Below are 25080 nucleotides of genomic sequence, written 5' to 3'. Positions count from 1 at the left end.
AAGTATACGATGATAAACACTTTAGTTTCTAATTGAAATACAATGATACTATCCCTCTACCTGATATTAAGCATTCCTTATTCCATTTTATTGCTGCGCTTTTGTTTGATCGAGATGAATTCAGTCCTCAAATCTTCTGGAAAAGCGACGAGTTTCTGAGGAAGCACCTGCTCGCGGGCACAGAGCTATTTCCACGGTAAACACTGGAAGAGTGAGGAACGTCATCCGGAGCACAATAATAAGGGGCTTTCCCGCAGCCATGTTTACCTCAGAGCTACTTGCCTCTGGAACAGCTGCACTGACCTGCTCCCACCTACATTCCTGCAGTCTTTTAAACAAAGAGTCTGACAGGACAGGTGCCCTTTAACTGCAAACAAAATACAGGTTTTTTTATACTTAAGTTACACTTTCTTTAAACAATGATGGATATAAAAAGCTGAACATTAAGCCAATTAAGAGTATAAAGGCTAGCATCTTACTATACATGCACTAAAATGCATTTAAATATGCAGAAAATGCTACCGTTACAGTTAACCCCAAAAAGAAAACTACAATACAGTTTCACTCGTGGACTTCGCGTCTGCTGTCAAGCGGAGGGAAAGTGAAGCTCTCCTGAAACTCATGCACATCCCGGTATTCCGGAGGTAAAGCAGGAGTGCCTGTTGAATGCACGAGAGAGTTCAATTGTTCCTTGTTTATTGACAATCACTTTGTCTTTCAAAAGGCGAATGCAGGAGCGAGACCTTCTCTCACTCCATGTGTGACAGAGGATAGAAAAGAGTTCCCACACAGACAGGAAGTCTAAGAGGGGCCTCTTGTGATGTGGAGGGGGATCAAAATTGAGGAAAGCGTGTGCCTGTGTGTTGATACATGCGTTTTGTCTGAATAAAACAAAGCTTTGGAACAATGCTGAATGAGCACTTACAGTTCCATCTCTAATATATGTTTTTGTGTAATGAATGTCCTGTTTGGCTACACACACTCACACACAAAAATCCAGAGCATGCTCTTCAGCCCATGTGCAGAGGCTTTTTTTTTTTTTTTTTTTTTTTTTTTTGCCACATGCAGTGCACACTCACATTGATAAAGGGAATTGAAAGCGCTCATTGGCAGCATGTGCGCTTTTGGCGCAGAGGTGGCCAGGAGCGCATTAGCAAAGGGGACCCACGCTCCCGGCCTTTCCCACCGTTGTTCAGGTTATCCTGTGGGGCCACTTATGACCCTTCTGCAGGCAGGATGCAATGTCTGGGGACCCCAACAGAGCTGTACACAAGCATCCGCCAAGGCCCTGGGAAGAAAACAAGGGCTGATGGAAAACCAGAAGAAGGGGAGTATAAAGAGAAACAGCAGTTAGTAACCAGGACGCACTCAATAACACTCACTGTGCACCTGCAGCCTCTATATATGTGTGTGTGTGTGTGTGTGTGTGTGTGTGTGTGTGTACAGTGGAGAGAGGTTGTTCCTTCAGAGAACTACAGCACAGCACAGTCCCCACACACAGCACAGGTGGTCCAAACAAAAACCTGTGAAGTGTTGCCCAGAGAGTAATATCCCCGCGTTGCGTGTTGTATAAAACCCCCCCATAGGAAACAAACACTTCCGGTGCCGTAAGATTTATTGTTCCCCCGCACTTACAGGTTACAACATTCTCTGAATGATATCTTCCTCACATTGGTTCTTTGATTCCTAATAATAATAATCCTAATCTTGCAGTGACTTAGCACTGCAAACCAGAAACAAAAGGGTCATAATTGCTGCTAGATAACTCAAGGACACATTGTTTTGTGTTTATTGTTCCCATCGCTGAAGAAGAGGGGTGAATTCCCTCTCCAGCGCATTGTGTGGTGAGAATAGGAAAGACCTGGTTAACTCTGCCGCATGGTGTGAAAAACCAATGCATTGTTATACTTTGATAGATTGACCGCACATCAGCCTCACAACATCATCATCATCCCCCCCAGCCTAATGTGACAGACTTTGCATCTGCATTCACATCCGCACGCCGTCCTCCTGCACTAGCAATATAGATATGCAAGTATTACGCAAGAGAAATCCCCAAAGTTTAACCCTTTCATCACTTCTATACAGCAGGTCAATGTAAGGGTTGGGTATTAATAGAAATGGCATGTGTTTAGGAAAAAGCTTGGTATTAAATGGACAAACTGTAGGAGAGTCACAGTTTAAAACATGACTTTCTACGCCCTCTAGTGTCAAAACAGGGGGGACGCCAACAAGCAGACAATCTGCAAGTAACAGGAAACAATTTGCACATGGACTGTGACTACATTTCCAATCAGCAGTGTATCAAAAATATCAAAATAATTGTGTAATAAACTTTATAAGAGCCATCATGCCTAAACCATATAATCTGTCTCACTTTATGAACAGTTTGTACTTTCTTACGCTTCCGACATCTCAAACTGACCCCAGCAATTTGAACCTACGGAAAAAAGAGAAGCCACCCACAGAAAATGGAAACTCCAGAAAACGTACAGGACCCACAGAATCCACGTTATCACTGACTTGTTAAATGTGCATAAAAGACACAGATCCTGGATTTTCCCTTTACATGTCTACTTTAAATATTAGGAACACATTTGTCAAGGAACAAAAAAAAAAAAAAAAAAAAGTTAAATAAACACATTTCAAAAATCCCTTTCCCCTCAAAATATGATGAACAAAATAAGCAAGGCCATGTCTTCACTACACTGCACTGTTTGCACTGAACCCTGATGGCTTCAGGCGCCCTTTGCAACCCAACCATCTGCATGTAGCAAGAAACAGGTCCAGAAAGATGTGAATAAGCCTTAGGAACAATAATTTGGTGCTCAAAAAAAATGTACACCTTCACCAAATAATGTCTCTATATGATAGTACACCAGCTTTTCTTAAAGACATATGTAACATTTCTGCATTAGAATGTCTAGAAATGACTTGTGTACTTTATATTTACGTCATCCTCAATGTTCCCAACAGTGTCAAACTTAGAGGAACCCTTATTCTAATTTAAGGTAATGGCGCGTTTCATTAGGAGGCCAGTCACCATAACTTCCAGGAAAGAGACAGAGAACGAGGAAGTTTGTCAGAGACTAAGCGAGACTGTAATGCATTAGCTCATTGGTCAACATTTCTGCCTGAGTCATGCCACATAGATTTTCATCAGCAGTGGTGGTTGTTTTAACCATGAAGATGACAAATCCCATGATGCCACGCTACGCACATCTTTGTTTTTGATTAAGAGCAGTAGGCCATCCATGTCAATTTTGGCGACTCCCGTTGCTGTATTACTTGGTATAGGATCAAAACAGAATGCGTGACATACAGTCCTATTTATACTGTTATCCTGTTTCCGGTCATCAGGAAATGAAGGACTGTTGCGGGCAGAGAAGGATACAGAAGTAAAGGCAGCATCCTTTTGCAAAAAAATGCACTGTAAATATATTTTACGGAGAACAAGAAGGATTTCGTAGACATTAAAGGTACATGAAACAGTTTACTATTTGAAGATTTTCTTAAGATTCAATCTGACCTTTGACTTTGCACAGGCGTATGAGAGACATGCTCCAGCTCTCGAGCCATGTGTGCAAATGGTTCAACAGCGTTTTCTCAATCAGAGGATTTTCACCGGTCTATCTGGTAGCAGCAATCTGTAGTGTTTATTCTAAACATGTACCAGGGTTTGCCGAGCTGCGCAGATAAACTGTTGACGCGACTGAGAGGGGCTTAAACCGCCAGAGGAACTGAGAAATATGTCATGGAAACCACACTCTCTCTTGTGCAAGTGAGCACCCAGCACTCCACCACACCTATACTAAACATTTATCACACATACTGCACAGTACTGCTGCTTTTCCACTGCAGATGCCATCTGATAGGCGAAGACATTTGCAATTTAAAGAGTAATTTACCGTTAAATATTAACACACATGATGGACTGTCCTTCCACACATGCTGAAGTACAGCCGTCCGTAAAAGAAAACGCTGTTTGGCTGATCAAGCTGACCTCGGTTGTGATTAAAGACTGACACATTTAATTCAACTGAACTAAAGTTTAGCCAGCAGGTGAGGTGGTCTTGGTGTGGTTTTGCAAGACACAGAAGCAACAGAGAGATTCACCAGAAAAAAAATAAATAGAGAAACTGTTATCTATTTACAGTAAACTCAATGTGGTTCCCCCCAGGGGAGGCACTGGTCTTCTCTGTGAGAGAGAGAGACCAGAGAGAGAGAGAGAGAGAGAGAGAGAGAGAGACCAGTGAGAAAATGAGCGAGTGACAGTGACACACTGACGCACAGTTGGCTTTCAATAAGGAAACTGAAGACATTTTGCTTCTAGAGGACCTTTGAGGGCACAAGCTGGGGGACAAGAGCAAGGTATTTATCTGCTGTATGTTTGTCTCACACCACAGACTGCTAACAGAGGTGTTGTTATTATGATGGTAAATCATATTGAAATGTTTTAAAAGCAGTAAGCCGAGCGAGGTAACAGTTTGTTGACATGCCGTAAAGGCCCATAGTTTATGATGATCGTAACAGAATATTTACAGCAATTATTCGGTGACCAAAACATCCATTTACATAAAGTAAGACACAGATCCGGTAACATGACATCACACATGAAAATACATTCAATCATTTAAAATTTCCTTAAGCGATACATAATGAGTTCTGTATGATACTGATGTAATACTGAAAAGGTGAGGTTACAAAAAGTCAGTGAATAAAAAGCCAATTTTGCTTTAAATAATCATTTTCTCTGCATTAAAACAGATACGGGATGTACAACTGAGCTTATGAAGCTGCATTTGAATACAAATTATGATTAAAGAAAGTTTGACTGTGCTGTGCTGTATGACACCCACCAAAAATGTTACCGCCACAGTTGCAGTGAAACATATCTAAATACACTTACATCAGTTGCTGTCAGACAGGCTGAAAGTGAGTTTGAAATAACTTAAAATACGTACATATATATATTTTTTGCAATATTTTTGTTGCAAAACACGTTACAAATAATGTGTGACAGATAGTGTTGTAAAAAGTACCAAAAAAAGCATTTGATTTAAAAAAAAAAAGATGTGTTAAAATATGTTACTTTTGTAAAAGCTAAAGTCACCCTTACGAAGAGTACTAGTGTGAAAGTCTTTACATATATCAACCTGAATGTATTTATTCAGCATTTTTCAGAATCTGTGTTTTTTATCTGATGGCCAATAAAATCAGCTGATTGAAAAACACACTACTGTGGCTCTGATGCATCACGAAACCTGCAAACTAGTAACTACAGTTATCAAAAAAGTAGAGTGATTAAAAATTACAACATTTGCCAACAAAACGTATTGGAAGGGAAGAATAAAGTAGCCGAAAATGGAAATACTAAATAAACTAAATTGTTCTCAAGTACAGTTCATGGGTAAATGTAATCAGTTAATTCCACCACTGAGTCCATGCCTCATACACCCTGAGGTTTGGGTTGTGTAGGACATTGTGACTGTGTTGACATTATGATTTGCATTTACACCCATGAACTTCAACTTCCGCGATAAACATTAATCCGTTCAGCTGTGAGAGTTACAATTATTCTTAAGTTACACCCTAAACTGTCTCTTCAAACAGATTCAGATTCAGTATTCATGAGGGCGTCATAACTGAAGAGCGCTGACACTGACACAAGTGTGCACTGCGAATTTCTGCTTCTTTTTAGCTATTTTCAGCACTTCATTTTTTACCAGATTTTTAACTCAATATAGCTGCGTCTTAAATAGTAAATGCAAATGACGCCATATAAAGATGAGAGCACATTTTCCACTTCCTCTTTATCAGAAGCAGTGCATTGTTTGTTTGCTTGCTCGTAACCAAAAAAAGGGACTCCACTGATGATTGAGCAAAGCTTTTTAGCAAGTTTAATTCATTTTTCTCAGCACCGGGCATGAACTCACAGACTGGCGGGCCCTGCAGTGGGAGGAGTGGAGACTAACACACACTTCAGTGAAGCTCATCTGCTTTATCAGGTAAGAGCGCAGAAAATAAACTTGCTGTAACTATCTGAGGCTCTGAGCAGGAACTAAGCACGGGTGGTCGGATTTGATAATGTAAAATTAACTGCGCGGCGTACTGCAGTGTGTCCTGAGCCATTTCCACTGTTAAAATCGTGTTAGTAGGATGCAGTGTTACTCAAGAGGATTTCCATTTTCCATGCAGGATGGGCTGCAGTTGCAGTGGTCAGAAAGAAGTAAAAGATGACACACGCCACAAAGGAAAGAACAACTCTCATCTCTCGTCAAACCACATAGTGAGTAGACTAAAGATCTAACTAAATGCAAAATTAATCTATACTAACTTAAAAAAAAAAAAGTGTGTTGTTGCACATTTTATAATAATAAATGTCTCTGTTTCCTCAGGCACGAAGTGGAAACACCTATACAGATAACGGTAATCACTGACCACAGCACATGTAGCAAGATTTCTCCTAAAAATAACAGGCCTGTGTCTATGCAGGCAACTTCTGCTGAGTGAAAATACATTAGTGACAGAAGGCCACATTTAGTGATTGAAATCTCAGTTGGATTTCCTCTGTTCTCTTCTGGGGACAAGATGAGATCATTAACTAAAGACAGTGACGGACAGTATGAAAACGACAGAAATCCCCCTTCCTTTGAGGAGAGCGGCTTTCGTAATGCCGTTCTTGAAAAACTGTATGATTCCTACACTATATTAGCTTTAACGTTCAGCGTAGCGGGAAAAAAAACTATTTAACTCTGTTTGTATTTGCTTTTAAAATAACTCTTTGCTCTACTTGTTCCTAGACGACATCCTGTTTGTGGCACTTCATGACTTTAAAGCTACCAACGACAATGATCTGCCTTTCAAAAAGGGGGACAGGCTCAAGGTCTTACAGGAGTAAGTAGCCCCCCTAGTCTCCAGATGATCTATTCAGCTGAAGCGCAATAACAAGACTATACTTCTCACTTGAAGGAATATAAATGGTGCGCCGTGCTTGTCTGTTTGCAGAAATGGGGAGTGGTGGGTAGCTAAATCGCTGCTGACTGGACAGGAGGGCTTCATACCGTGTAATTATGTAGCCAGGGCAGATACCCTGGAGGTGGAAAAGTAAGATACTATTTTATGCATATTATCAAACAACGCAACCGACACAATTCAGCAATCTTTTTTTTTTTTTTTTTAAAAGATTGCATGAATTATATCTCGTGGGTTTCTCCTCTGCAGGTGGTTTTACAAGGACTTGAGTAGGAGAGAGACTGAACGACTGCTTTTAGCTCCTGGAAATAAACCGGGTGCCTTTCTGGTCCGAGAGAGCGAGACCTCACCAGGTGACCATCAGTCTCTTTTTTTTGTGACTTTTGCATAGTGCCATTACATCTAAGGGGAGCCCATTCCTACCCGACCCCCTGAATAAATGTTGGCAATGTCTTTTGCACACCATGGACATGTTGAAACTGTGTTTATGCGGCAACTTTATGCTTCTTTATGCTCAATTGTCAGTTCTTAAGTTGTGACAGCACTGCACCTTTACTCTATTTACCTGGTTATGGTTGGGGTTTAGACACGGCTGCGAATTCCCCTTGTGAGATACATATTGGGTTTCATGGCCGCTAACACAGATCTGAAAATGCACTGATGTCGTATTAAAAATATCCAACGTTCTTGCGCTTTCAAACGTATGAAAGTCTGTCTCAAGCGTTTGTCTCGGGGCGCCCTAGTAGCTCAGTTGGTAAAGCGTGTGTGCCTCATGCACAAACGCTGGGTCCTCACCGAAGCTGCCCGGGTTCAAAATCTGACTTGTAGCCACCGTGCTGCATGTCAGCTCACTCTCTCATCGAGTTTCCTGCCTCGCTACAGCTACACTATCAAATGACGGTATTTCAAAAAAAAAAAAAAAAAAAAAGGAACATTAGTCTCTTGCTCGGCAGCCATCTCACGTTGCTATCACGCCGACATCCCCTCTGCCTCCTGACATGAAAGTCACCTCATACCCATTTAATCTGAATGTGTTTTGATGTGAATCGAGCAATTATTGTCCAGATACGTACAAATTTAAACACATCCGTGGTTTGCGGAAATCAAAACTGACAACAATTTATTGTAGAGTTGGGGCTCCACCCTCAATAGAAATGCAAAGAAGTCCACTTTTTACATGCAACTTTGTCATCTATATCTTCTCCCGCTCAGGTTCCTACTCACTGTCCGTCAGAGATCATGTCCCGGAACAAGGAGATGTGGTAAAACACTACAAGATCCGTTGTCTGGACAAAGGTGGCTTCTACATCTCCCCCTCCAACACATTCGCAACTCTACAGGAGCTGGTTAAATACTACAGTCGTAAGTAATAAACACAACACGTTTGAAAGATCTTCAAAGTCGTATTTGAGAGCTTCATCATTTAACAGGGTCTGTATTTAGGTCTTGAAATGTTTCCTAACCAAAAATAAACCACGAGTTGATTTGGATTCAGATTGGGTTCACTGCTGTGAGTTTAACGCCGCCTGCTCTGACTTTGAATTGAAGGGGGAAGTTAGACCCTTGTGAAGCGTTTTGTACTTCCTGTTTGAGAGGAGTGATAGTCTTTCCACTCCTGTGACTAAACCACAAGATAACAAGGCCAAATCGCTAGAATGGCTGCCAACGCACAGCACACAGAGGAGCGTCTTGAGAATTATTGAAGGAAACAAGAGTTCATCAGACCTGTGCCGTTTCGGCAACTAAATTTAGCACGACAGAAAATAAAGTAGGAAAAAATGATTGTTGATTGCCATGATAACCCTAACCCTAACCCCAGGTACGTCAGACGGTTTGTGTCAGCGTCTGTATGCCCCCTGTAAGCCAAAGGCACCCCAGCAGCCTTGGGCCCAGGATGAATGGGAGATTCCCAGAGAGACCCTGAAGATGGTGAAGAAACTGGGGGCCGGCCAGTTTGGAGAAGTGTGGATGGGTGAGAGAAGCAATTCAACCCCGTCAGTGGCACGTTCAACAACTCAGCACGGGAGATAACAATGAATTAAGCACCTTGTTTTAATTCCTGCTGCAGGTTTCTACAAGAACACCCAGAAGGTCGCCATCAAGACCTTGAAGGAGGGAACGATGGAGCCCGAGGCGTTTCTCGCGGAGGCCAACCTGATGAAGCAGCTGCAGCACGAGCGATTGGTGCGCCTCCACGCTGTGGTCACCAAGGAGCCCATTCTCATTGTCACTGAGTTCATGGTCAATGGTAAGACAGAGAGGAAGACTTTTGATGGCTGGTCTCGTCATTGAGGGATGATAATTTGTGCTACAAACAGAGCTGCAACTAATTAATGTTTTCATGACCGATACAGAAAAGTGATTATATTGTGTTGTGTTTATATTGAACCAGCAGTTCAATATAAATGATAATTGAATTTACAGTGATATGAAAAAGAGAAAAATGTCCTCAAATTTGAGAGGCTACAAACCAACAATCTTTGGCGTCTTTGCTTGGAAAATGACTATCAAATTATCTAACGATTATCAAAACGGTTACATTAATTTTCCATCGGATTTATTCATTGATTCCAAAGCAATTCAAAAATGTGGGCAAACAAACTATTTCCTGTTTATTAACTTTTCCATTTTCTGCTACTTAACACTTCCACTTGACTACATTCTGGAGGCAGGTGATCTACTTTTTACTTCACCACATTTATTCAGTAACACAAGTTATGAGTTACTCTGCAGACTGCACGGCACAAAATTATCTATTTTATGTGCAAGAAACCCCCAACAGACTGATTTGATCTATAGAAAAAAAGCTCAACTCTGATCCCATGATCACCCGGGCTGATAATACTGTAGGTCTACTCACAAGTATATATGCAGTTGCGGCCAAACATTTACATACACTTGTAAAGCAAATGTACGCCATGGCAGTCTTGAGTTCCAATGATTACTACAGCTCTCATTTTTTCTGTGTTGCATGGCCTCTTAACTTCCTCTGAGTATTAATGATTCCCATTGGGAAAGTCTAAAGAGCTCAGCATTGATCTGAAAGGTCACATTATTGATTTGAACATATCCGGAAAGTCACTTGGAGCCATTTCAAAGCAGTTAGAGGCCCCAAGAGTCACTGTGCAAACAAGTTTTTGTACATATACAGTACATGGGACAGTCACTGCCATGATCAGGAAGGAAACGCAAACTCTCCTGCTGCTGAGAGAATATTGGTCAGGACAGGTGACAGTGTCCACAGTCACGTGTGGTTTGCATCAGCGTGAGCCCTCGCTCCAGACGCGGCACCTTAAAGTTCAACTGAAGGTTGCTGCTCATCATGTGGACAAAAAGCCTTTTGGAGGAAAACTCACACTATAGGGCTGGTGTGCTGCCAGTGGATCTGCTGCTCTAAAGAAAGTAAATGGAATAATGACAAAGGAAAAACTTATCTCATCAGGAAAACCTGGTCTTGGGTGCAGTTGGGTGATCCAATAGAACAATATTCTCAAAACACACATCAAAGGTGGTAAAGGAGAGGCTTTATCAGGCTAGAATTGAGATTTTGGAATGGCCTTCCTTCACTGATGCTGTCAAGACAAGTGGTTAAAAAATGTTATGCCAGCAGCCCTTCAGAAAGCTTGTAGACGGCTATCAAAAGCACCTAACTGAGGTGTATATTGATATTAAATGAGCAGGAGATTTGGTCATATTTGCAATATGGTGTTTAAATGCCAGAGCCTTAAAAGCAATGAGTGTACTCAGCAAAAGAATGCTTCGTACGTCTTTCTGCGTAACAAGTTGTAGGAAGTTTCCACGAAACAACAATACGCCTGTTAAAATGTTATCCGTCACTACTCATGGTGATAGAGTTCTCCTGTTCTCGTTCGCAGGGTGTCTTCTGGACTTTCTGAAAACAGACGAAGGAAAGAAGCTGAAGCTGAATAAGCTGATAGACATGTCAGCACAGGTTGGAAACTTTGAATCCTTATCGCAGTGTTTTCAACAACATGATCTCTGTGAAGGTTCATGACTTATGCGTGACATTTTCATCTTCAACACCTCAGTAAAATAATGAAAGCTTTATCTCTGAATATCAATCAAATACAGATGACTGTGTTTGTCACTTCCGTAATGCTTGTTACTTTGAACGTTCGTTCTAATATGACGTTGACATTTAATCCAATGAATTGTGCATCCCTTTGACAAAAATGAAAACAAGCTTTCTCCCTGACCTCAAAGTCTATTTATACACACAAACTGCTTTACAGTGAGGCTCTGAGCGTCTGTTGTAGTATGTGCTTTGACACCAGCCATGATGTGAGTACACATGGAAACTGTCAGCAGTAGCTGTGTGGTTTCTGTGGTGGGGCTTTTGCTCGTCTGGCTTGAAAGCCTCGCCCTACGTCAATTATTAACATCCGGACAGGAAGTCATGCTATTTTCCATCCGCAGTGAGCTCCCCCAGAACTCTTTTGCCCCTCCAAAAAAAGCATTTTTACTGCCTGAGAGTTGGCACACACACACACATAAACTGGAGTATACACACATACTGCACAATTGCATATGCAAAACGGAGGCTGCCGTAAACATTGACCAGAGCAAACAGACACACACCACACACAGTTTTTACTCTTTGGATTCATTGTTCCGTCAGCGGGCTGTCTGACCTCTTTGGATAAATTATTGAATTAACAGCGACGTTTGATCTGATAACTCCCTTGTTTCGTTCCCATGTGGCAGGTAGCTGAAGGCATGGCGTACATCGAGAGGAAGAACTACATCCACCGAGACGTGCGTGCAGCCAACATTTTGGTCAGTGACACCCTGCACTGCAAGATAGCAGACTTTGGCCTGGCAAGGATCATCGAGTCAGAGTACACGGCTCAAGAAGGTGCAGTATGTGCAATGTTTCCCCACACTGAATGATAAATGACAGGGCTTTAGAAATACTCTTGCGCTCAAGTGCCCCGATGGACTTTCCACCCATCTACATTTTGAACAGACAACATGAGTGTCCAAATGACACTGCGTCCATTTGGCAGAAGGTTTTATCAAAACTGACTTATAATAAGTCAGTTCAAATGGAGTCACCTGTATGTTCCCAGGTCCTGTGTTCCCCAGCTCAAAGGTTAAGGTTATTTGATCCCAAAACAATTGGAATGTCTGTTAATGTCTGTTTCTAAACTGGGGGAAATTTGATCCTTGAAACATAGGGTTGTAGGAATATAAGGCCCTGGGAAATTGAAGTACATGCCCTCGGAATGTGTACGACCCTCGGATTTTTGGACGCTTGGAGATTATAACTATAGGAACATAGAACCCTGGGAACATACTTACGTTGCTCATTCAAACTAAAAAGGAGAAATGGATATTTATCAGCAGTGCAGCCCCCCAAATATAAACTTAAAAGCATGTTAGTTTCGTTGTCAGTGCTGACAAAGTGAAAGAGATAGAATGGGGCGTGGAGGTGAAATACTTTTATGCTGTTTCAGACACTTCTCTAGCCTTCCTGGAATAATAGTCTAAAAACACTGCAATCAGCCTACAAACCATCCACCATGTGTTGTTTTTGACGTTATCATATAAACTCTCACCAGGTTGCTAAAACCCCGAATTACCAGAAACAACACTGATAACATGAACTCACTGGTGGCATTGAATGCATCATTCCAATCCTCACAGTTAGATGCACTTTGTCCCAACCAGTGTTGGCAACATGCTGCGCTTTGCATGCAAAGAACTTCTCATCCATATTCTTGTTATTGTTTTTAAAAAAATACCTATTTCCCCTAAGTTCATATTGGCCCTCTCTTAATTTCAAACATATCATTATTTTGTGCTTTGTATATTGTCTGTGCAGCTTTAAGATCAGCTAAATCACAAAATGTAACTGTGTAATAGGCACTGAGATCAGTGCTGCCTCTGTGTGTGTTTCCACATACCTCCACACAGGTCACACATCATACTGTGATATACTTATCTTCAGAGCAAGTCAGTTGAGAAACCATTTTGTATATACAGTGACGATGGATGGATGAATGTCTGTTTCCCGCTAATCCGGTGAATTTAATATCCTACAAATAAATCACATTGGTGCAAAATTCCAGTAAAAAAAAGAAAAAAAAAGAAAGAAAAGCACAAGTATAAATGGCATGATAAAATCGCTATCATCTCCACTTAAGAATAGACACACACACACACACACACACACACACACACACACACACACACTGACACGCCCAGATGTTCACACACAGCCAGATGAACTTCATTTCCTGTGGCTTTTCTCACCATCTTTCTGATAATTAGGTGCCAAATTTCCCATCAAATGGACGGCTCCAGAGGCCATCAATTTTGGCACATTCAGCATCAAATCGGATGTATGGTCGTTTGGGATCCTCCTCACGGAGATAGTCACCTATGGAAGGATACCCTACCCAGGTATGAGAGAAACATGTACTTAAATGACATTTTATGATATAAGCAAATGCTGTACTGTCACTTTGCAGCAAAAACAATGATTGAAAAAAAATAGATAAATCATTATACTCACAGTGGCTGTATTTTCTTCTGCATAATCAGGGATGACCAACCCAGAAGTGATCAGGTGCCTGGACAGGTCGTACAGGATGCCATGTCCGGACGGCTGCCCTGTGGAACTCTATGACATCATGATGATGTGCTGGAGGCAGAGGCCTGATGACCGGCCAACGTTTGAATTTCTGCAAAACACTCTTAACGACTTCTTTATCGCCACGGAGGGACAATATGAGATGCAGCCGTGATTGCAGAAAAAAAGGGAACTGTTTTTCAACCTAGAGACGACAAAATGTCTGCCGGAGAGATGCAAGACTTGAATGGATCGAGGACCAACTGAACATTTTCCCTTTGAACTTTTTTTTCAAATGGACACATTTGTTTTACACCTACATTATACTGAGTGAATGTAAAAGCTATTTATGGCTTGTTCTCTCTCCAGCAGCTAAGAGACGCCCGAAAAAGATGTTAACGTGATGTTCAGAACTTTTTATCAGTTTTATAAGTTTTATCATACTGACCGTACAGCCACGGAGTACGAGGACACACAATCAAGACTGATCTATGACGGTTGAAAGGACTATGGAAAAACCAATACAATACATGCATGATGTAAAAAGGGCTCTGGACCAGTGAGAGTCGGCACAGGTAAAAATGACAGATTGAACATTTGCATGGTACAGAAACAAGCAGCCTGAGATTACAATGCACAATACTTTGCACTTTTAAAAAAATAATAATTCCTTCAGTCATTCAGTGGACTCATAAAAAACGCAAAGGGCTTTTTTTTTTTTAGAAAAAAAAAGAGAATCTATACTTGCATACATATTGCTTTTCTAAATAAAAATATTTGCATTATTTATAAGTTTGGTTTGCTCTTATATTTAATTCCAACTGGTTTCTTTACACACATTCTGAATCAAGATTGTCGTTTATATGTTGCTGTTGTAATAATGATTGGAGTATTTGTTGTTAAACGTAAATCAATTCAATGAGAAGCTGAACTACTTAATGTGCTTCACATAAAACTTTACAAGGAGAGGGATTTTATTAGCACTTGACATTAAACAGACATCGGCACTCTGAATGAAGCGAGAATAAGGTGGGACACGAAGGCCCATACAAACATGATAATCACAAAGTCACCTTTAAACGCCAAATAAAAGTCTGAGATTTTAAGTGTTATTTGTTTTTAATTATGGGTGAAAAATAAAAACAGTACTGAGTTTACAGATGATCGTAACGGAGATGAAAATACATGGGGACAGACAATGAAAGAAACAAACACGGCGATATAAAGAACTTGATGTGGTACATTCATAAACAAGGGTAAAATACTACTAATAATTGTAATAATAAAGCATGCAGCTACACAATTCAAATGTAATTTCAGTTAGTAGTAAGTAGAGGAAAATGTGAGAGCGTTGAGTGCTGACGACAAAAAGATAAAGTACTATCTTTACAAAATAAAAGTTACACAACAGCAACCTACAGGAAGCCCTCAAACGCCACCGACCTCTACTAAATTACACTGTTTTTGATCGTTTAACTATAACCATCCCAGGGGGTCCCGGAGAGTAATCTTCAACCTCGAGATAAGAAAGTGGAACGGCCGCGGCAGCCAGGGGTTAAACCCTGCTGCTTCCTGAATGGACAGGAAACAGGAAGTGTGAGTCAGCATTCCTCAAATGCCACACAGCTCGATCGCCCCCACACACGCCAAGACAGGTTGAGGACTTCACATTTTTTGAAAAAAAAAAAATATATATATATCGTTTTGGTGTTTGGTGGTTGAGAGACATTCTGAGGGACGTGTGTTTCTCTGCGATGGTCAATAGAGCGCCGCTGAATTCAAACTGTGAGAGACGCTTTGACTTTCATAAAACACAAGAATGTGAAAAAGATAACAGAAACAAACTAAAACTGCATTAACATTTAGAATTTAGAATATTTCTATGATAATATCATTCATCAATCATCACACCCATGCACATGTCGAGTAGCAAACTTTGAGTGTAATAAGTGACTTCATGTTTATGTGCCACTGGCCATTTTTCCTGTTGTATCATCAAAACAGCCTGCAGTAGTGATTGAAGAGGTTTAATTATGAATGAGCTCAGGGCTTTTTTTTTTTTTTTTTATAAAGAGATATATGTAGATTTTGGAGACTTTCCATCTCACAACAATAGCAGAGACTTTCATCAACAGCATCATCAGCATTAACTAAATTTAATTTATCCCAGCATCAGGTGCCATGTTGGCAATCTGTGTAACGGCAATATTTCTTATGATGCAAGCAAAGACAGTTTAATGGCATTTTAGACTCTTTTTACTGCCTGTGGTGTCTAAGATGTTTACACCCAGCAATTATGGAAATGAACGATTTTCCAAAAGTCATGGGGCTCTGTTTCCTTACCTAACAATACGAATCACAAAACATATATGTTCACATGCCCGTGAAGAAAAGTTTGACATTTCAAATGCAGAAAACTGAAAGAGGAAAAAGTGCAACAATCAGTGCTATACTCTTGTCCTCCTGCAGAGGTCAATGTCACACAGTTTTACAATGTTACTCTGCTGATAACTGGAATGATACATACAAGTATGTCATGCAAAACAATCCATAAAAGATACTTAAAATTATATAATACCGCAGGGGCAATATTGTCTTTTATTCTATTTATTTTTTCTAACCTATTTTTTGGGGCATTTTGTGCCGTTTAATGGCAGGAAACGAAGATAGAGTTGGTGAATGACAATTTATTGTGATTTTATCACAGCTAGCATCACAACCCAACTGTGTGCAACCACACATATCCTTTCCTGCATGGTGGTCTGAGTCATTACAGCCGTGGCCGCCAACTACTAGACCTAGTCACGCACTGATGTTATCATGGTTATTTGTATTCATCTGGGCTTTATCTGTCTAAATGTCTGCCTTACTTTGCATTCACAAGCATCTGAAAGTGATTTGTGTGTGTGTGTGTGTGTGTGTGTGTGTGGTGTCTGTCTGTCTGTCTATCACAATTTTATTAATGTATGTATTTTCTTTTGCCAATCCTGCTGTTTGCCCCTGGCATTGATGTGGTAGGTGCAAAAAGCATAGTTAACTAGTATCGAGTAAATAATAAAGCATCTATTACCCTAACCATGCATTGTTCTTGGTTTAGATCCAGTATCTTCAAAAAACATAACTGTTAATAATTGTGTCCTTAACTGCTCATAAATGCATAATAACGTATGAATTCATCTTAATGAAGTAAGTAATAAAGGTTACTAAAGGTTTAATGATGATATAGGTTCACTTAGTTCATTTCTATTTCTTTTTCTTAGTCTATAAACTATTTATTAGTCACTTAAAATGGTCTATAATGAAACAACCTAAAGTGTCATGATGCTATTATTAACACTCATGTCTCTTATTAACAGATAATGATGTTAAGATTCATCTTCAATGAAATTATAAAGGCCTAACCACCTATTAATTAATACTTATTACAAGGACCAATTAAAGTGTTAATAACTCGTATATATTTATCCAGTGAAAGATCCCTTTGATGTTACACGATGCAGCTAATGTGTGCTCACAGTTTTCAGTAGCTCTCCCCACAGGCTCAGATCATAACAGCATCAGTCTGTCAGCTGATAAATGGAGACAACTACCATTAAGTCTCGCGCTGCAGCGTGATTGATAAGCAGCCTCACCTTCAAAAAAGAGCCGTGATGTTAACACGAGATGACAAGACATGTGGGGTAAAGGTTGAGAGGCCTAATCGCCCTCTCCCCTCCTTCTGTTCATCACTGCCGCCTTCCAGGAATAATGACGGGAAACGGCGGCTCGCACACAGATTGATGACTGATCCCCGCAGAAGGCAACACATCATTAGCATCTTGTGAGGATAACCCTGCGCTGTCCTCTGGGATGACAAAATAAATAAATAAATAAATAAAAAGAGGAGATCACCCCAGATGAAAAGAGCTGTCCTTTCATCTTCCAATAATGTTGCTGTTTTACAGCGGCGGTCAATCGAGATTATGCTGCTCATAAACATGTTTTCTCGCCTGGGCTTTGATGTCATTAAATTAATGGAGTCCATCAATCAAGAGTGTTTGTTCCAGTAGATGTGAGGGCTCTTGAAAAAGAAAATGACAGAAAAAAAGTCTACAAGGCATTTTGCAAAAACGAGCAATTGCACCATAGATACGCCGAGAGCAGAGATTGCAGAGTTTGGAGAGGGAAGCTGACTGGCTTGGTAAAACTAAGTTTCACATGATTCATAGATTTAGATGCTCAATTAAACAGTCAATTCATGAATCTGTTTTCTGTGTTTGAGGGGAAAAAAGGGCAAAACAAATAACTGTTGTCACCCACTCTGTAAAAAATATGTTATTTCATGGGCTTCTGTATAATAAAGCTTTATTTTTTTTTATATAAAATCAATAAACAGTCAAAAGCATCTGCTCAGATCCGATCTCTGGAGGAGAGAGTCAGGTGCAGCGCCAATTTGTATGGAGGAGTAAACACCCAAAGTCAGCACTGGGTTTTGCTCTGATCTGAAGGACGAGAGCCTAGAAATCACATTTTATATAGGATTTGCCATTACTCCTGTTTATCAACCTGACTGCAGCGGGGAGCTGCACATTGTAGAGCGTTTATGTTCAACTGGACTTGAACTGGAACCGGAGCTTCACTTCATAAATGCAACATTACACAGTAGGAGTTTACTGTGAGGCTCAGCTAGATTCAAACAGGCAGGCAACCACACCCTCAGTGCATGCTTTTGCATGCTAGCTACCGACCAACATACAGCAAAGTAATCTAGCACTGCAAATAAACTCTGAATTTACTACCGTGATCAAAACAATTTCATATATTGAAGTACGTTCATCAGTATTTTCAGGCGCAAAAGCTTTTTCTGCTAAAGGCTCTGATCAAGGCAGAGTGTGCAGACTATCCAACTCCAAATACCTGACGGGCAAAGTTAGCGGGTAAAGTGAGAAAACCCTGTAGCAAGTCGAGAAACATGTCTTTCCTGGTAAGGAGTTGGTGGAGACCAAAGAAAGCGCTTAAAAGAAAGTGCATTGGACTTTTGGTGTATTTATCATTTAAATGGAAAGATGACTACCGAAAAGGAAAGATGGAAAGATGACTACCAAAAGTAGCTAACGTAGCTAACGTAGCTCTGTGTCTGCTGGATGTGTAAATAGGTAACTGTTCGCTAACACAATTTGCAAGTTTGCGAAACTTTTTGTACAATACACATTTGCCAAATCATTGTTATAACTACTGTCCACCCCCAACAGTTTCATGTGCATGTTAATACATCCTCATTACCAGGAGCAGAAATCTCTCTCTCTCTCTCTCTCTCTCTCTCTCTCTCTCTCTCTCTCTCTCTCTGGTCAGTCTTGGGCACTTAAGGGCTGAACATAAAACAAAAGAACAATGAAGACAAAACAGAAGAAGAGCGAAATGTTTATGGCTTGTGTTGTATTGATCTATACAGGAAGCTGATTATATTCTCCTTTTTTCTGACCAATATTAAGTCTCATGCGGAGGCCATTCTTGCTAATGGAATTTTCTTAGATGAAGCCAATACAAAAGCAATCTGCACACGGGAGCACAATTTACAGAGGGCCTGTTTCCTTTCCTCAAGCTGATTGGGAAGGGTTTAGGGAACCATCTGCTAGATTGATATTTTCTGTTGATATATGAGTCCCTGTCAGTTCATTTACTGGAGGAAACCTTACAGCCGTGAGGTAGGAAGAACCCCACCAACCCCCACAAACATATCTAGTGATTGACCACCGTGGTTGAGGCTCAATGATGAGTCAAGGGCACCGGTAACTACAGGGAAATTTAATTATATGTGCACTGGTGCAGTAAAAAGTACTGAAGGATACTGCTGGCCTACGCAATGTGAACTGAAATGTGACCATTAATTGTTCTCGTAGACCTTCTGTCGCCGCCGTGAAGAGTTAAAGGACGAAATGATCGGATTAGTTTTAAGAAAATGGCCACTAATGAAGAATCAGACGAGTTAATGAATTTTGGCTTCTCTCAGCTAAATTAACTCAATACAATCACATAAAACATTTCACTGGACACTAAGGTTCATTACACTTACATCTCACGGACTTATGCCACACATGACATCTTGTGTCAGGGACATTTGAGCCTTTTGTTAGCTCACCAATGAGACAGCTCATCATCCCTGATCAGTATGCAGCGCTGCGCTCCTGCCTCACTTTAAGATCCCTGCTGTCACCATCTCTTTCCTCCCGGTGGTCTGTGCAACAAACGTCAACGTAATTATTCATATATGTGACTTTGACCTTGGACGGCTGTCTCTTCCACCATTCTTTCAAGGAAAAAAAATGTATACGTTCACCACAAAAGGATGAAAAATAATGTACGAGTAGAGGCTTTTTGTCATTTGCATTAACATTTTTCTTTAATGTGAGATATTTGTAGTACATCATCAGTTGTTTACATGCTGCTTTTATCCCATCTTGCTATATTATGTAATGTTGACTGACCAACTGCTTTATCCCAAGCCGCAAAACTCTTAAGACTTGGAAACTGTCATCCAGTTTCTAAACTTAGACTTTAAGTACCTGAGAGTCATCAGGAGGATGGACAAAATGAACTATAAACAGTCTCTGTCTGCAGTCACTTATTAAATCCCTGCCATCTTACCGCCTTTTCATTACTTATAAAGTTCTTTTACTGGGCGCTGAACACCAAGCAATTAACATTTTGAGTCTTTCCTCCTGTCAGGTGAAGTTATTTTTGGTGTTTTTAACTCCGTCCCTGCGAGATCTTATTCAGAACTTTTCAAATTAGACAATGACTGAGTGCAGAGAAGGGGTGAATGGGGTTCAGAACCCGGAAGAGGTATGAAGGTGACCTTTTGTCATTTAAAAAGGTCCTCAGCACTTTTACCTGCTTAATTTATTCATTAAAAACAAGCTCTTTAAGACGCCACCTGCATTATATTATTTCTGTGTTAAAAAGTTTGAGCATAATCGCAACAGTCCAGCGAGGTGAAGGTGACACATTCCCTAATGTAAAGCGGAAAAAGGACCGTGCCCAAACATGTTTCCACACAGATGGTGTCCATGAAGGGGCACCTGAGTTCATCTGATAAAGCTGAGGGGACGTGTCAGACAAAAGAGGTGGGGAACCACTCCCATAGAGGAAATAAAAGCTAAACATTTGAGGATCTAATTAAATACCCTCTCAGTCATACAGCACAATAACTGGCTTTGGATCATGATAGAAAAAAAACGAGTAACCCAATCACCAGATTAAATGTTAGCAAAGTACGTCCCTGCAAACCTAACATTTCTTTAGGTTCAATTTCCAGTAGTATGTTAATAACATGGATGTGTTTATGATTTGGTGAGGTTAAGGCACAAATACCACTCGGTTAAAGGTTAGGGAAAGATCATCTCCTGTCTTACCTAGTTCAATCACCACAAACACAGAGAGAAATTGCGCACAACAAAGGTCTCTTGTGTGGCAGCCATCTTCCACCGCTGTCTGCCTCCCCACACAAAAGTTAGATCATGCACAGGTAGCAAGACCAACACATCCTCATACCTAAACGACAAGGTTGATTGCCAGTGAGCCAAAAAATTGCATGACTGTTGGGTCCTTCGTCGTATGCTCCCAGTTTCGTTAAATGAGCTAATCTACTTGGTTAGGATTTAGGAAAACTTTGTGATAACTAAAGTTACAAATACCTAGTGCATATGCATGTATGTTATGTGCATAATTATGTCCTTGAATCTTTCTTCATACTACTTCACCTGACTTCCTCCTTTGCAGACGTAATAGTTACTATGGCCACAAGAGGTCGCCACCTAACATTAAATATAACATTACGTATGGGTTGTAGTAAGCTGCTTTCACAGAAGACCTTTATGGTTGTTATTTCTGGTGAGGATGTGATATAAGACATGTTCTAGATATATTAAATGATACATATGACACATACAAATTTGATCGCATCCGTGGTTTGCAGAGAAGTAGGTAAGTAAAATGGTCATTTGAATTTATAATAGCTACTGGACTGCAAACAAGATATATGTTGACACTTCATGCACAACACAACATTTTCTGAGAAGACAGGAAGTTGGCATCTGACTGCGTTTTCTATTCTGAGTCAGCAAAACCTTTGGTGCAAATTTTGTCAGCGCTACAGCCAGTCCAGCCCTGAATGTCTTGATTTTAAATCATATATAACCACACTCTGTCACTGCCAGTCGCTTAGAAAGAAATCATCTGTTTCAATAATCCAGAACCTGCGGGAGCGTACGTGTTTCCTCACACAGTATCACACAGGTCATCAGTCATAAATGGTGCTCCCCACACCGAGGGTGAACGTCCATCCATTATGGTAAACTGTGCACAGAGCTTGAATTCATTTCGCTGGACTCAGTGTTTCACCCAGGCTACACACAAAATAAAAGACCGCTCTCTGTCATGCAGCTGGGCAACAGAGGCCACCAGTGCAGTCAAGCAATTATGTTGAAAACAAACAACTCAGTCCAAAATTAGAACGAAGCAGAAGTGACACATGTTGAGTGCTCCTATGCAAAATTAAAAAGCCATAAGCTTGAGTGCAGCTTGTATAGATAGTTTCAGTTCCGTTTTAAGCTGTTCATTTTGTTCCTTATCGCACACTTTCTAGTGTGACTGAAACTTTTGTTCCTGCCCAACGTGCTCTTTAACGCTGCAATAACATCCCCATTGTATTTTCCTTTTTTGTTTGTATTTTCCTCTCTTAGTTACTTTCAAAGGATTTTCTGAAAACTTGGAATAATATTGAGCCCTCAAATTCGCTCTTACTTCTGTTGACCATAGCAGCTATGATGACAACATTTGACTGTTGCCTTCACTGACTGCATTTTATCCAAAGTGGACTCTGGTGTAACTGCAGAGAAAGTCATCTCATGGCAGAAAAATATGTACACAAAGATGTTCTTTCCTCCTTGCTCCTGATTTTCTGTGCTTGTTGATTCATATGGAATTATCTAAAATTAAGAGTCTGTTGCCTCAATTCACAGAAGCAGATGCTCTGTGCTGACTTTGCTGTTTTTTTCTTTGAGCCCGAGAGGATTGATACCAACTTATCTAATACATTTTAAACCATGTTGTATTCCAGAAAGTCAGAAACTTGCTGTTGCGACAGATTCATGCCCTTTAATACTTACTACTTCACACATGAACCAATGAAAGAAAGGGGAAGCCAGTAATGCTGCCAAGACTTTCCCATAATTCTGGCTCGTGTTACTGCTAAAGTCTGCAGGGCTAGCACTACATCATTCTGAGGTATTTTCTCTTTAATGTGGGATCCAAGAATGCCTAACATCTTACTGCACTTGAAAGGGACTGCAAGAGGATTTTTTTTTTTTTTGGTAGGGGCAAAGAATATAAATCCCCTGCATAGTAGAGCCTGGGGAATAGTGCTGTGTGTTGAGCCAACAACTCTCTCTGTCCTCTTGAAGTCATAATTTACTGGAAAGAGTGTAGTTAGAATTAAGCTCCTCGTTCACAAATCACACATGACTGCAAAATCATTTCATCCTGATACTAAGTATCACACTCGGGATTAAAACCGCCAATTATTTTGCAGTAAGTTACTGTGTAACTGACTGAAAGCACTGAAACCGGAAGAGGAAAATCCGATTTGATTTTTGCACAGATGAGCTCAATACATAGCTGGAGGGAAATAAAGTTTGATACACAAGTTGAAAATAAAATAGTTCAGCAGAATCTCAATTTCACAACTGAGCCTCTGTTATATACTGACTTTGCGTCTCGGTGGAAAAAAACACAGTCAGTGCAGTTAGCGCTCACCACAACAAACCCACGTTTCACTGCCTCTGTTGTGTAAGAATGAAAGCTTCTTATTGAGCTAAATGCCACAGAAATGTCAGCTACAAACAGTCAGCTGTCATGGAAACTCCAAAATCTAATACCTAACTTAAAGAGGTCATATTATGCTTTGAGTTTTTGCCTTTCCTATGCTGTGCTATGTTGCATTGTTGTGCATGTAAAAGGTCTGCAAGGTGAAAAAAACAATGGCAGAGTCACTCTCTCCCACAGAAAACACTGTGGCTGAAGCGCCTGGTTTTGATTTGAGCCTTTACTTCCGTAACTTATGCGTGTCACTATGTAACAGGCATTATATAAATATGTGTTTTCAGAAATGTATGATAAAATATATACACTCCAGTCAGTCAGCAGACATACTGCTGTACCAGCGTTATTTTGGATCACACTACCTTGCTCGCCATGATCTGTCATACTCTGCCTCTGATTGGCTACATCCTGCCCGTTAAGTAATGCAGATGTGCAACTCTCACCAGAGACTGAACAGAGGAAAGATGTCTCACTCTGTAGCTATATTTATTCATTATTATTAGTCTACTAGGACTCCTAAATAAAAGTATAAACCTGAAAATGTGCACAATATAACCTCATTAAAGGTGCAATATGTAAAAATTGTCCACTTGTCCTTCACATTAAAAACAAATAGGGGGCAGCATATCATCAAATGAACCCCTAACGGCTACTAACAGTAGCTGCTGTTAGCTTATAAGCTCAGTTGACCGTGCAGCTAGCAGTCATATTAGCTGACTCTGCCCGGACTGGGAGCTCGGAGCACCGGGGGCTGTTGCTGTAGTTTACAATCAGACTATCACCCCTTGAAGCACAAAGTGAAGTGGGGCTAGCTGGTTAGCATGCCAACTTCAGCGGATATCTTTGCAATACGTGACACAGATGTCACTGACATTAGGTCAAAACTGTGATTTCTTCACACTCGTTAATTTTTGAATGTTTTAACTTAAAATTCTTACATGTTGCACCCTTTACTGTGTCTACATCATGTCCGCCCTGGCTCATAAAAGACTGATGAGCACACAGAAACCATGGCAACACCTTAGAAGTGTGTGTGTGTGTGTGTGAGGGGGACAATCTTTACTCGACCACAAAATGCTTTGAGCGGTTCATTGAACAGAAAAGGAAGGAAAGTTTTGGGAGGGGGAGGTGGGCAAACAGGAGTTATTTTTGCTCTTTTGCTGTGGATATAAACTCATATTTCGACATGCACTCATCCTCTGATTCATAACTAGAAGCCTATTCGATAATTAGTCTCCCACATATCTGATGCCTCCCTCGCAAACTGCAGTGTGTGCGGGCAGATCCCCTGCGTAAGACAAGCGATCTGCCATGGAAAGCTTGTCCCATGAGGCAATGCACTCAGCTTATCAACGTGATGCATCTCCCCTGATAAGACGTGGGGAAGGGGCCGAGGGGCCGCGCGGTGTATGACGGGTGAGAGGTGGCGTCGATCTGCTGCTGCTGTGTGGAGCAGACAGAGGGCAAGAGTTAAATACAGCACACCTTTCAGTGCTAGTTTGGGGAGCAAAGTAGAGCGGCGTCATTGAACGCAACACTGACATCAGACAGTTCCAACTCACCTTAAATGTGACACATGTGAGCTGCTGAAATATTAAAGCAGGTGGAGGAGGAGGAGGTGCAGCGTGAGTGGTGGCTGTGGCTCCATCTCA

At 40.8% G+C, this 25080-nt stretch overlaps 2 protein-coding genes across 4 annotated transcripts in view; one reads left to right on the top strand and one right to left on the bottom strand.

The window, feature by feature from the left end:
• Nucleotides 1–4256: 4256 nt before the first annotated feature.
• On the top strand, nt 4257–14355 carry blk (BLK proto-oncogene, Src family tyrosine kinase). The gene is made up of 14 exons (XM_037087331.1): nt 4257–4371; nt 5919–6008; nt 6199–6289; nt 6399–6429; nt 6804–6897; nt 7009–7107; nt 7225–7328; nt 8188–8337; nt 8795–8947; nt 9044–9223; nt 10851–10927; nt 11701–11851; nt 13270–13401; nt 13543–14355. The coding sequence occupies exons 3-14, from the start codon at nt 6200–6202 to the stop codon at nt 13743–13745; spliced, it is 1464 nt and encodes a 487-aa protein (XP_036943226.1). The 5' UTR covers nt 4257–4371; nt 5919–6008; nt 6199; the 3' UTR covers nt 13746–14355.
• Nucleotides 14356–14439: 84 nt separating this feature from the next.
• si:dkey-71h2.2 (low density lipoprotein receptor adapter protein 1) overlaps nt 14440–25080 on the bottom strand; it is a 94056-nt gene continuing 83415 nt past the window's right edge. Inside the window, exon 8 of one of the 3 annotated variants that reach the window (XM_037087343.1) lies at nt 14440–15142. In XM_037087343.1, the coding sequence (XP_036943238.1) occupies nt 15047–15142 (96 nt within the window). In that variant the 3' untranslated portion in view covers nt 14440–15046. The remainder of the gene's footprint in view (nt 15143–25080) is intronic. The other 2 variants (XM_037087339.1, XM_037087340.1) reach the window with 2 other exon arrangements.

This window comes from Acanthopagrus latus, chromosome 22 (genome assembly GCF_904848185.1).
Source record: "Acanthopagrus latus isolate v.2019 chromosome 22, fAcaLat1.1, whole genome shotgun sequence".
NCBI classification, from domain to species: Eukaryota; Metazoa; Chordata; class Actinopteri; order Spariformes; family Sparidae; genus Acanthopagrus; species Acanthopagrus latus.
Note: the sequence above shows the minus strand (reverse complement) of the source record. Positions and strands in the feature narration are given on the sequence as shown.